Below are 12,973 nucleotides of genomic sequence, written 5' to 3' on the forward strand. Positions count from 1 at the left end.
AATGCATTTTCACTGGTTTTGCATGCCTGTTTCTGGAGAATGCATGGATTGGCTGTTCTATAAAACTTCCAGGTTTCTCTTTATGATAGATTGGGATTGTTACCCTTTTGGGGAAGGGATAGGCAGCCTGTTGGATGTAATTTGTCCTCCAGAATTCTGTATTTATTTCTAGGTAAAGTTCTGAGCAGTAATATAGTAATCAATTTCTGTAACAGAAAGATCGTGCTTTTTAACAACAAAATTCACTAGTCAAGACATGTCTGTGTGTATTATTTTGTCTTGTATTCTGTGTACCTTGTAGAATTCCTTGCGTTCTCATCTCATTCTGTAAAGAATGCTGAATGGGAACTTCATGCTGCTGAGACCAATGTTGTGGATTTGGGGCTTCACCCTGCATTTCCAAAAATAAACTACAGTCTTGTTCTACATATCTTCTGTTCCAATGATGTCAAGGGAGTAGTACCGTTGGAAAGCTTGGGAGATAAGATCTTAGAGCCTCTTAACTTTACCTTTTTATCTCTGTTAATGTCTACAAATGCTCAAGTTGGAATATGATCATGCCAGCTTTTTACATCAACACATCCTAAGGAAAGTGTTAGACCTCTCTAGAATTGTTTGTCATCAACTTGCATATCTGCAAAACATGTTGTGATTTCAGAACATGCGCACTGGCATGTGACAAAGAGGAACCTGCAGAAAAATAAATCTTAATTTCCCTGCAAAGCTGTGCCAATTAAAGGCTGTAAAATGCCAAACTATTCAACTGTCAACCAGAATAATATCAGACTTCTCTGTAGTAATGAAGGGACTAGCTTGAATTTACAGTGGACGAGCATTTCCAAATGAGTTTGTAAATTAAAATTACATACAGCTCAGCAAAACAATCCTAAGATATATAGGATAGGAAACAAATCATGTCTTCCTAAACTAAATAGATGTAATTTTCTTTTGTTATTTTTTTTAGGACAAGTTGTGTATGCTAACCATTTCATAAATCTAACTGGAGAGAATTTAACCAGTAGCAGTTTATTTGAAACACACTGTGGAAATCTTGTATCTGATTTAATAAGCTTGTCCATCAACAAGTATATAAAGGTAACTTTTTTCCTTTATATAGGACGTGGGCAGTTAGATACTTCTTTCAGGATACATGTGAATTAGATATTGTACCAATGCATAGATGACTTCTTACTGCTAAGTTTTAAATGTTATGTATGGCTTAATATGTCCATGTTTTAAAGAGTGTTATTTGTTAGGAGCTCAAATTGTGTTATATTTATTCATGACCATCTGGCAGTTGAATGAGGGAGTACTATTGAAATGCACTGTATACAGAGCAGAAGTGAGTGCCACATTTCATAAGTTCAGTGTTCCAGGTTTAATGCCAAACATGGCACAGTCTAAAAGGTTTAGAGCTATAGATGAAAAAAAAAAAACTTTTCAAACTCTCAACAGGAACAAAAAGAATAACTGTAATCCTGGCAGTAAGCTAACTGGACATTTACAGAATGTCATATTACAATTTATTGTTACACTTCTCCCGTTTCTACAACCTCATCTTTCTCTGACAGCTCTTTTACGTTTGTCAAGGGAAAACTTCTTTTTTTTTTTTTCTTTCCTTCTTTAGCTGCAGTGTTTTTCTTGCTTGTTTTGAGCACTCCAAAGCTAGAAACTCATAATAGCTCCATATATCAGCTAGTAAAAGGGCTGTGCAATCTTCTCTGACTGTGTTGAAACCTTCTTTAGATAGGCATGTGTGATCTGTGAATACAGGACTGAACTGAGACCTCCAAGTAGCAGTGACCACTGTATAATATATAATTTTTCTGGTACACAGACATGAAGAATGGACTCCCCCTTCTTTCATATTGCCGTTTATGGAGTCAGTGGGAAAATAGCTGTAGCAGCATTTGATAACTGTTCTTTAAACTATCTCTGGAGAGAGTTGTCTTATGTTTTAAAATCCGTTTTAATCTATTAAATTATCAGTTAATACTGCAACCTCCTCCCCCTCTCAAAAGGCAAATAGATGAGAGTAAATTTTTAAACGAAGATTCAAGTACTATCTGTTGACCGTTGTGCTTGATGCTTTGAAATGCCAGATGTTTAAAATGACAGATTCGTCCTACTTCCACAGAGCCACATTACAAATAGAGAAGATTGTTTTGCTACTACTGTTTCTTCAGCTCTCCCTAGGATTGGGCTGCATATCTTAAACTAGTTACATTTGAGATTGATTTCTGAAGTGGAGCTTGGACTTGTGCTGGATAAACCTCTCTTCAGCTGGTGCCTTCTCTAGTAGCCGTTGGTTCCTCCTCTAGTATGCAGTTGTTGCTATAATCCAGCAATGGATGTAATGTTCCTCAAAACTGTTGAAAATGCAGCTGAGACCCATAATGGATGACAATGTCAGCTCATCACTAAAACATGTCTTAAGCTTTGGGCTGAAAATATTCAGAAGCACAGCTTGTAGCATTTGTGAGTGTTCTTGGAAGGTGGGACATAAACACCAATCCTTCATACTCATGTTTTCAAATCTGTGTTTTAGGGAGTTGTAGTGTCAAGACACTTGACAAGGAGCTCATTGTGCCCTGAGATACATTTGGCAGAGACATATATATCCCTTCTTTCTATTCTCAGCAGCACATCCCTGGCACCAGAGCTGTATTACCCCAAGTTTACCACAATTTGCCATTCTTACCAAGATACTGAACTCCTGATGTTGCAAGAGGAGATCCAGACTATCTCTGAACAAAGCAATATGGGTTAAACAAAGGATAACTGAGATTTCTATATAATGCCTTGCTTTGATACTACTAGCCATACTCTATCCTGGTCATATACTGCATATCTTGCAGAAGAGATCCTGCTTTCTTGTAAAGAAGCACAGTAGTAGGTACAAATTGCTGCAACAACTCAAGGTAAAACGCCTGAAACTCGTAACTTGTAAGACAGGTTGTGTACCTAATACTTCCATAAAATCCCCTGGTGTTAGAGTGCATCTGCAATACACAGGCTGTTCCCTTCTGAGGGATCTCATTGCTGATGAGTCATAACCAGAGTATGTTTGAGGCTGCTTCAGTTTTGGGAAGTTAGCAGTTAAATAATGAATTTTTGATAGACTTTACTGGTCTCGCTGATGATTATTCTCAAGATAATATGTACATAAGATTAATTCAGGTTATTGAGGGATTCCCATAATAGATCTTTAGCTAGAAGCATGTGGAGGCATAGGCATATGAAAAACTCTAAGTAGCAAATGTGGAATGTGAATAACAGAATTATTTAAAATATTCCAGTCTTGGTCTCATGAGATTCTTAAATTGACCCTGGGTCCACCCGGACAATTTCATGGGGTAAGCAGGATTTGTTAATGAAAGAGAAAAACAAATTGTTACATTTATTTAATACATACGAAATGTAATTTATATGTTAAATACATATAAAATCATATTTATAATTAAGTGTTACAGTATTTAATTTGGAACTGTATGAAAACAGTCATTGCAAATATATTACTCTAAAGGTGGATGATGAATAAAAAGTCTGTATACTTATAGAATATTATGCAGATTTGAAACAGAAGTTGAGACTGGTGATATACTTGTTCTTCTAATTGTGAATGCGGTTTTTATTCATTCACTCCCACTTCTGTAATGTCTCTTTCACACAGCTTCTACTGTTATTGGCATTGCGTATTTTGATTTAATTTTTAATTTACACTGTTAGGTTGCCAAACCCAGAAATGATTTTAAATCCCAGTGTGATACGAGAACAGTTGTGCATGAATGGAGCAGGGAGAGCAAGAAGATATAAAAATCCAGGATTCAACTCATCAAATTTAGGTGTCTAGGAATTAGTTGGCTAGTCCCCGTAGGCTCCCTTTATTTGTCAGGGAAGTATAGCAACAGTTTTTCCTCCTGCAGTGTGTTAGAGGAATAGGTCTCTCTAGGTGCCCATTCCCCTCTATTGGCTTAAAAGGGGTGTAGGTTTACTATTCAAACTTGGAGTACTGATTGTTTTGGGATAAAATGAGTTTAAGCTGATTTGTCTTACTTTTTTCTTACTACATTTCTGGCATTTTGTCCCTGCTGAAGGTAAAATGTCCTGAATTACGCTCCTTAAGCAAAGTTTTTTGCACCTTTTTTTACTCTCTCTGAATACAGCATAGTAGATTCATAAGTCCTAAGACAGAGTAAGTAAAAGTTTTGTCTATACTATGATTATGTTAAATACAGTGCTGGTAAATCTTAAAAACATTGAAGCGTAGAGAGAATTTTCATGTATTTAGCACTTCCTTTATCTGTTTTGCTTATTTTGTTTCACAATTCAGGGAATGTAAAACTGAAAGATGAATCACAAGAAGACTGCTTTGCATTTGAAATGCATCAGTCTGAGTGAATTTTGTTAAATATGGAATAGTAATCAAATAACGTACATGACTTGAAATATGCTGTTTTCTGCATATTAAAAGAATGCCTTGCAGTAAATTTACCGAAAAGCAGATTTTGTGAAATGTTGTGGGAACATTAACATCCTCATGCCAACAAAAACATATTCTAGGAGCATTATGCCTAGTCATTAAGGATTTTTCAGTTAAAAATAACAACAATAATAGCTATTAAATCATTTGAAATCTTTCTCTTATCTTCCTGAAAACATCAAGAAAATCTAATCAATCATTTTTTCTTTTCCCTACTGTCAGAGAACAAAACAGTATTTATTGCAATTCCTTTTCATTTAGGCCTCAGAAACCCATTTTCATTGCATTAAATAATGTTTGAAAGTGGCTTAGAAGAAACTAAGAAATAGTACAACCTATAATGTATGTAAAATCAGGAAACAGTCTTTGTTGTATGAGAGATGTATTTGGACTGTTAATGGGATAATGTGCTTTCCAATCTGTAATTGTATCCGTATTATTTAACTGGGGGGAAAAATGGTGTGGGGGGGGGGGGGGGGGGGGGGGAACAGGAAATACTGGTACATATAATGCAACTTCAAAAATAATATTTCTCTGAATAATTGTATTGCATACTGTCTTTTAGGTGAGACCTTCTGAGGCTCTTACTAGTCACCATTATCCCTGTATCTGCATTAAAGAATTGTGGATTCTACTTATTCAGCTGCTGGACTTCAGAAATAAAGGGTCTCACACAGAGGTAATCGAAGAGTACTGTTACATACGCATTCATGTTATATATGCAGTGCTGTTGCCAAATGTTCCCAGGCTGCCCTGAATGCACTAGTTCACATATCTGACGATGGAACTGAACTTCATTTTTGCTTTAGGAGAACTGCGTGCTCACAGTGATGCTTTAGGCCACATTCTTTAATGTGCATCAAGTCCTGACTCAAGGTTTGCAGTATACTGTTTGGTTATGGCCTAAGGTACTGTTAAACTCAGTAGCTACTTGTGCTAAGGAAAGTGAAGGAGCAGATTGAAAGCTGTATGGTAGGACGTGTCGGAAAAGAAACCATCTTTACACATTTTTATTAATCGTTTGCAATTTATGTATTATATCACACAATGATTTATCTCCAGGTATTAGAAATGTAAGAACAGACAGACTAATGATCGATCTAGCCCATGTTTCTGTCTTTGATACCTGTACCTAAACTACCTATAACAGAACAACTTGGATTTTGATTCTTGTAATTGTAGCGTCACCCAGCTGAGGTGGTTGAAATGGAAGTGCAAAGAAGTTCCAGAGAGGTTCTGCATAATTAGGGATGATGGGTACAGTCTGTAGGAAGACATAATGTGCTATAAATAGGGGTCTGAGTCAAAGAGATTAATCAGTTTATCAGTATTGTATCAGTATTTTAACGGACTGACTTTGAACAAAACAGGGAATTTGAACCTCAGTTTGCTATCTTCCAGATGGATTCTCTACTATTTACTACTCTCTCTTCCTTTGTTAGGTTAGTCTGGGACTAAGAGTTTTTCAAAAATCTGTTATATCAAGTATTCATTAATCAACTTTAATATGAACTCTCATATGAGTACAAACCTGGTGATCATCTCTTCATTGTCATTCCATAAGCTCTTAATTTTGCCTGTGAAGTGTCATATTATAGTCTTCCTTGTGACCAAAGGTTTTACTTTCACATTGCTCTCTACTGGTGTTTGAGGGAAAGCATCCTAAAATAGCTCCAGGTTTTCTCTCGTAATGCTGAACGCTAGTCTCTGTTATTATCTTTAAATGACTGTCGTGTTGCTTGTTTTCTGTAAATAAATAAATAATAATAAAAAAATGACGGTATTGTGGAGAACATTGTTAAGGTAGGCTTTAGCATTCAACACAGTTCCATTTTTATGGAACAGTTTATTTTTGGATTTTCTACAGTGTTTCTGGAGCTTGGTGAACAAAAATCTAAAGAATATATTTGAAAGACCGAGTAGTTCTGAAAGGACATCTGTTTTTGAAACAGTTCAGTGTAAAGACCCATTGAGCTTTAGCTGGTGGATTATTACTCATCTGGCATCACTCTACCAGTTTGACCGTAATGGAGATCTAGATGAAAAGGTGAGTATGCTTTTTTCTAAATAACCGAAAGTTATAATATTTAATTTAAGTCTCAATCTTTGTTTGGTTGTTTTTGTTGGCAGAAAACAGTTGATGTTGTTTTAAAGGATTTTACACGTTTGTTTAAATGAAATCCTTCGATGCTGGTAGTATTAAAAAGCACTTTGTACAAGTCACTAAGCATTCCAGCATCCCTTGACATATTCATATCATACACCAGATATTCAGTAGGTTACTGTATTAAGGAAACGTGAAAAATCCGTGCTAGTTGCTAGCACATATATTTAATGATGTAGTGTGTGTTTTAAGACTGTCTGCCTGTAGCATAAATGCTTCACTGAGTTTGCTGTTCTAGGAACTGAGCACATTAGATTGTACTCTGTGAAGTATAAACCTCAAACATTAACTGTGTAGTTGGTAATGCCACTTGGTGGGGGGAGTGGTAGCTCTGTTCTGGATAAATTCTAGTCTGGCTAATTGTATTCTCTTTACATCACAACATTGGCATGTCGACATGCATATATATATGCATATAGCTTAATTTTCTGTGATGTCTGATACTGGCAGACACTGTTTAAAAACTGATAAATTCAAGCTCCTGGCAGTAAGTGGCAAGACGCTTACCTTTAGGGCATGGTCTTAGCTTTTCCTTCCAGCTAAAGTAGGCTAGACCAGGATTACTGACTTCTTTTCTGAGAATTTTGTTGTGAGGGACTTGACATTACCATGTATTTTGAGAAGGGCCTAGGTAAGACCTGCACATGCCATTCTTGCATGTCTGTAAGTTGTATGTGGGGTTACACTTTGGTACTGGTGCATCAAATTCTTGCATGGACCTCACTAGTTTTCTGGAGTTTTGGAGCATGTAAGCTTCGACTCTTTTTTCAGTCTCTTAGTCTGAGATTCATCCTGTCTAGTTTTCACTTTGTAATCATTAATTTAGAAGGAAAAGGGTACTTACTGAGGCAATTCATCCATTTTGAGTGGTATGAAAACTGCCAATTTTCCTTAATTGACTATAGAGGGAGCTGACTAGAAGCTAGAGATAGCTGAAGACCCAGAAATGTAGCTGATTTGTTGTTTTGTGTGTTTGTTTTACATTTCAGCTGGATTTCCCCAGTTTCCTAAGCATCAGATCTAAGTTTCTTGTGGAGTGTGTTTTATTATTTCTAATTTAATTATGTCTATTAAAAATGTATATGTCGTACCATTTTTCTATTAAAATATATACAAAGATTTCAAAAATGTTTCCTGTTTTGATGTAGGATGAAGGATTAAAACCCTGAAACATGTTTATGAACTGTAGACCTATGAACAGGGAAAAGTAAGATCACATTGGCTGATCAATTTATTTTGATAAATTATCTTTTCTTCCCCTGTTCAATCTTTAGATTTTTAAAAGCATTAGTATATAAACAGTGAAGGAATGTTGACATGTTGTACTTCTGTGAATGCTTTCAATCCTAGGTCAAATTAAACTTTCTAATTAAAAATTACTTTAATTGATTTTTATCTTGCAAACTTCCTGAAAAAGAAAAAAAAAAATGTAGGGAAGTTAGGGTAACTCAGTGGTTGAATGCTTGGTTAGAAAACTCATAGCCATTTCTGTTGGCTAGAAGTTCTGGTGAACATACAAATGCTCATACGTTTCTGCCACTTGTGGGTTGACAGATCCTTTAGGATCCCAAGGTACTGGAGCAGGGGGAACCACAGTCCATAGTATATTTCAGAGGGACATTGGAAGATAGAATTACTACACTCCCTGCTTGTTAGAAGAGCTTAGATGGAGAGAAAAGGTTATTCCCAGGTTGAATACAGAAACTAGTGTGGAGGAGACATTTATCTTGGGTTTCTTATATTTTATGCCCTAATCAAAATGCGGTGATACTGTTTACTTTGATCATTGTTTTTTTTCCCCCGTCTCTCATAGTGATACATACTATGTATTTAGCCTCATGAGAGATTATTTTTTGCCCGAGGCACTATATTATTTAAATAAGCCAAACAGACATTGAATGGGAAAAAAAGATTCCTGTTGTTCTTATTTTAAAGTAAGAATCTGAGATGCAGTGACAGGAAGTGATTTGCCCAAGATTAAACAATATTTTTTCCTTAGAGCCCATCTGGGAGAAGAGAATTTCCAAGTCCCAATTTGTAAATCACGAGACCATCCTGTGCACACTTCTTTTGATGTTTCCCATACTCTTTATGTTCAAACTGTTAGCAGTGCCTCACATTATTTTGAATCTTGTTATTTGTCCAGGGTTCCCTGTTCTGCTGCTACTGGGGCTTATTAAAAAAAAAAAAAAAGCAAACCTGTCAGCAACAAGAATGTAATCTGTCGTAAATAGTTGATGGTAATAATTTCTTTTTATTCCCATGAAGTACATCCTCAAACATTCTTTGAAGATAGTAGGATAAAATTTGATATAAATTTGTTGAAGTCAGTGGAATTACATCAGGACTCAGTGTAGTCCTGTTTTGTTGGTTAAACATCTGACGTGATAGCTTCATGACACATGCTTTCTTTTAATTAACTGTGATCAGAGGTGGGAGGGTGATGTGTCATAATGATGGTTATTCATGTGCTCCCTAGCAAAAATTGCCTCTAAGCCTATGTCATCTGTGGAAGATTTTCAATTTTTTAATGTGGTCTGCACGGCCTTGAGGATGTTATGAAAGCTTTTAAAATTCTAAATAGGTTTCAGACTTGCTTCTTTTTATTTTTCCCCTTTAGCTCATATAATGTAATTTCAAATATGCAATGATTCATACATATTGAATATATATTTCATACACATGAAACCACTTTTAAAACTAGAATTTTTTTGGCACAGGCTTTTCCCTCTGTGTTCTGAGGGATGCACGGTGTCTCTTTCCCTAACCCCACATTCAGGTTCCACTTCACTATTCTGAGAAGCAGGATTTAAAAAGCAGATGGGACCCAATGAGAAAAATTGCCACTTCTGAACATTGCAGGGGTCAATTTCAATATACTGTGGGCTAGGGAAATATAGGCAGAATTACTCGAGGCTAAGAATTCTTGCTTTTGAATAATTTGAAATGACTGCATAGCAAGATATGCAAACATGGACTTCCAGCTGAGAAGCCTAGGATGGATCTTACAGGTAGTCAGGTGTTAGTTTCTTCTGCAGGAGTTTCTCCCCGAGAACCCAGAGGGTCTCAGCTTAAGTTTTTTGTTTCAGGAGTACTTTTACTTACTGTGAGGTCTCCAGGTTCTGTTGATTTTAGGATTCTGTCAGGGTGGAGGGGGGATATGGTAAGCCAGCAGGTTTGGAGTAAGAGATGCAGATCTACACATTCTCTGACAAGAAGGGCTTTGAAACAGTTGCTATGCCATATTGCCAGTGTAGCAGGGAATACTGTTAGGATGTAAATGCAGTGAGATTTGAATGAAACGTCTGTTAAAAGGCAGAGACAATTGAGGCTGCAAGAAGGGTGCAGCAGGTTGTTGGTGCTGTTCTTTCCTGAGTCTGGGTTGAACCCGGGTGCGTGCTTGTAATCGGCTCCAGCCGGTGTCAGGATTTTGCCCTAGATTACTCCAGGATCCTGTAAGATGATCTGCATACTGCAGCTGGGCTGGAACTGTGGCTATAAACACCTTTCATATAACTCGTGTGCCCTTGGGCTGTGAGAGTGCTAAAAGCATGTTCTGAGCAGGCTGCTCCAGACATCCAGAGGTCTCGTAGCCATTTAGTGTGATTCTTTAATATCTGTTTATCTCTGATAAATCTGGCCTTTGAGCAGTCAATTAACTTTACTTGGAGTTTGCAGTAGGACTGTGTAGGTAATCACATAATATTAGTCTCGAAATTATAGCAGTCAAAACACAAAGCAGTGATGCAGTGGTTTTTCCTTCTGACAGGATTTCAACTGTGGTTTCATGATACGAAGGCTGTGGCATCAATAACAGCTTAAGAAGTTCTGTTTACACCACCCTAGGCATGATACCCCCTCTGCTGTTCTGGCACAATTATTTGTGGCCCTGTTCTAGGGGCCTCCTAGGCCAGATCCTCCTCCCATTTCCATTCTGTATTTTATTCTTAAAGCTCTGGGTTGGTTCACTGATCTGGTTCTCACTGGGTCCCACAAACAGAAGTACCAGAACAGCTGAGCAGTGGCATGTTAAAACTGTGAGGGCAGGATGAAGAGAAAGCAGTAGGAACTCCTTAATTGATATTGTTGAAGTTTCTGAATTCTGAAATCACAGCTTTACTTTAACTTTCTGCAGATCTGTTCTTTGATTCACATTTGTCCCATAAACAGTCTATAGACTGTGACTTGTTAACATCAGCAGTCTTCCAGAATATTATTTTTTTTTTGTAGTGCAAAAATGTAAACCCACTAAGTAGTCAAATTGCATTGCATATATATCGCTGTATCTTTTTAAAGTGTTGATCTTTAAAATTCTCTCAGTAATCTCTGAAATCCTGTGTGGAATTGTCACCAAGTCGTGGCATTAACTAGTGTAGTTAATGGAGAAGGACAGGGGACAATAGTGTTGCTGCTGGGAAGTAGTTATATTTCCATTAACAAAGGATAAGATGCTCTTTATGATAAACTCTGTACAGACATTTAAAGGACGGATATCTGCAAAATAAAAGGATTAACAGTTGTGATAGTGGAGGGAATGAGTAAGGCAGACAATGAAGAAAGTACTACTTCAAGCATCTAGTTATCTATACAAGCTATATACATAACTGAGCGTAAGAGGTGATTTTTGATACTCCTGAGTGATCTAGTTGTAGCTAAGAATGGTAAGTATGTTGACTGGGTTGCCTTTTATTTATTTTTTTTCCTGGGAAATAGCCTTAATTGGAAAAACTTCTTTTTTCAATATACATTGCCAAGTTGATTCAAATGAGTAATCATCTGCCTTCCCAAGCTGAAAAATATGAATTGTGGGCCATATTTGACCTACCCTGCATTTTTTTTCTATCTACGTCATTGCTACCTGACGAATTCCTTACCAAATTAGCCATAACAATCCTTTGTGATTGTCATAGGAAAAATGAGTTAGAAGTAGTTTTTCACTGAAAAGATAAAAACAAGAAAAGTAAGATTGTACCTTTTCCCTTCTTCTTATCCCTTATCTCTTCCTTTTTAGAGAATGTTAAAGACAAATTTTAAGACATTACTTATACAAATCAAAAATGTCTGAATGTTTTTGCTTCTTTACTAAAAATGAAGGTTGGAATTGTAAATGAGTCCCTTAAACCAGTTAAAACAGCATGCCCTTTATTTTGGGTCTCTTTGGTATGTGAATTTTGGTGTTGTTTTTTTTGTTGTTTAGATCTAATTTTTAGGACAGACATCAGTTACATTCATAAAGCAAAAAATCTGTTTTCAGTGGTGACTAAATATCCTGTCATGAAATGAAATATTTCTGTAAATTTCTTGTCTTCTTATTTTCACATTATTACATAATGATTCCTGTGAGGTGTACAAATACTATTTCATGCTGATAGTCATTATTTTTCAGAAACGGAAGGAATCCAATTGGAAATTTGTGGAAGAACTCCTTAAAAAATCCACTGATGCTCAAGTAAGTGTGTAAAGGAAGAAATAATGAACATGGGAAGTGTCAGGGATACTTTCTGGAAAAGACAGTGCATGAAACAAAGACCAACTAACAAGTGTATTTTTGGAATTCTAGTGTTTTTATCAGAGGTAAACGAACATCCTTGACGTATATGAACTATGGCAGTATACGGTTCCCTCCTTGTTAGCAGTTACACGTGCTTTAAAGTGGTTGTGCTTGATGCTAAATTGTCAGATAAAGGAAAAAGATAATTATCCTAGAAGGGTAGGTATATGGCTACTCAGACAAGATGTATTCAGAATAAGAACTGGATGCTTAGAAAATGTAAACCAGATACTGAATGTAAGGATATCAAGTTGAAGAGACATGATGAGGGAGATAGTCAGTTGCATTGAAAATTCAGCTATATCCTCATCACAGCAGGAAGGTGACTTGCCTTGCTGAGCAATTTGTCTTACAGGCTTGAATCAAACTCTTACTGATAAGGTTCTAGTTTCTGAGCACTCATTTCATACCTTATCATTTTTCTTTCTGCAGAACTGTTAATGCAATGCTTCATGGCCCAGAGGTCAGAATTGACCTCCTTTTAAAACGCTTTTAAATATGCTGTTCATCATGTTTTTAAATATATTACGTTGCAGCTCTGTAAATTTGTTATGAAGTTGCATGGTACAAATTGCAAATGTGGTAACAGCAACACCTATAAAAATAATTTCTTTAATTTGTGTATGCTTAAAATGAGAATAAACATGTTTATTTTTATATTTGGTCTCAGATAGAAAAAATCCTGCAAAGTTCTGTTGCTGAAAGCAGAAGAGGAATCAGTTCTTTTTTATTGCTATTACTGCCTTGCTCGTGCAGTAGTGACAGCTGTGGTAGA

General features: G+C 36.4%; 1 protein-coding gene across 1 annotated transcript in view; it reads left to right on the forward strand.

The window, feature by feature from the left end:
• Nucleotides 1-12,973, forward strand: part of MMS22L (MMS22 like, DNA repair protein) — a 95,690-nt gene that overhangs the window by 16,384 nt on the left and 66,333 nt on the right. Inside the window, exons 8-11 of the mRNA XM_048066560.2 lie at nt 965-1,095; nt 5,049-5,162; nt 6,351-6,530; nt 12,034-12,096. Coding sequence (XP_047922517.2) covers nt 965-1,095; nt 5,049-5,162; nt 6,351-6,530; nt 12,034-12,096 — 488 coding nt within the window. The remainder of the gene's footprint in view (nt 1-964; nt 1,096-5,048; nt 5,163-6,350; nt 6,531-12,033; nt 12,097-12,973) is intronic.

The sequence above is a fragment of the Anser cygnoides genome, chromosome 3 (assembly GCF_040182565.1).
Source record: "Anser cygnoides isolate HZ-2024a breed goose chromosome 3, Taihu_goose_T2T_genome, whole genome shotgun sequence".
In the NCBI taxonomy this organism is placed as follows: domain Eukaryota; kingdom Metazoa; phylum Chordata; class Aves; order Anseriformes; family Anatidae; genus Anser; species Anser cygnoides.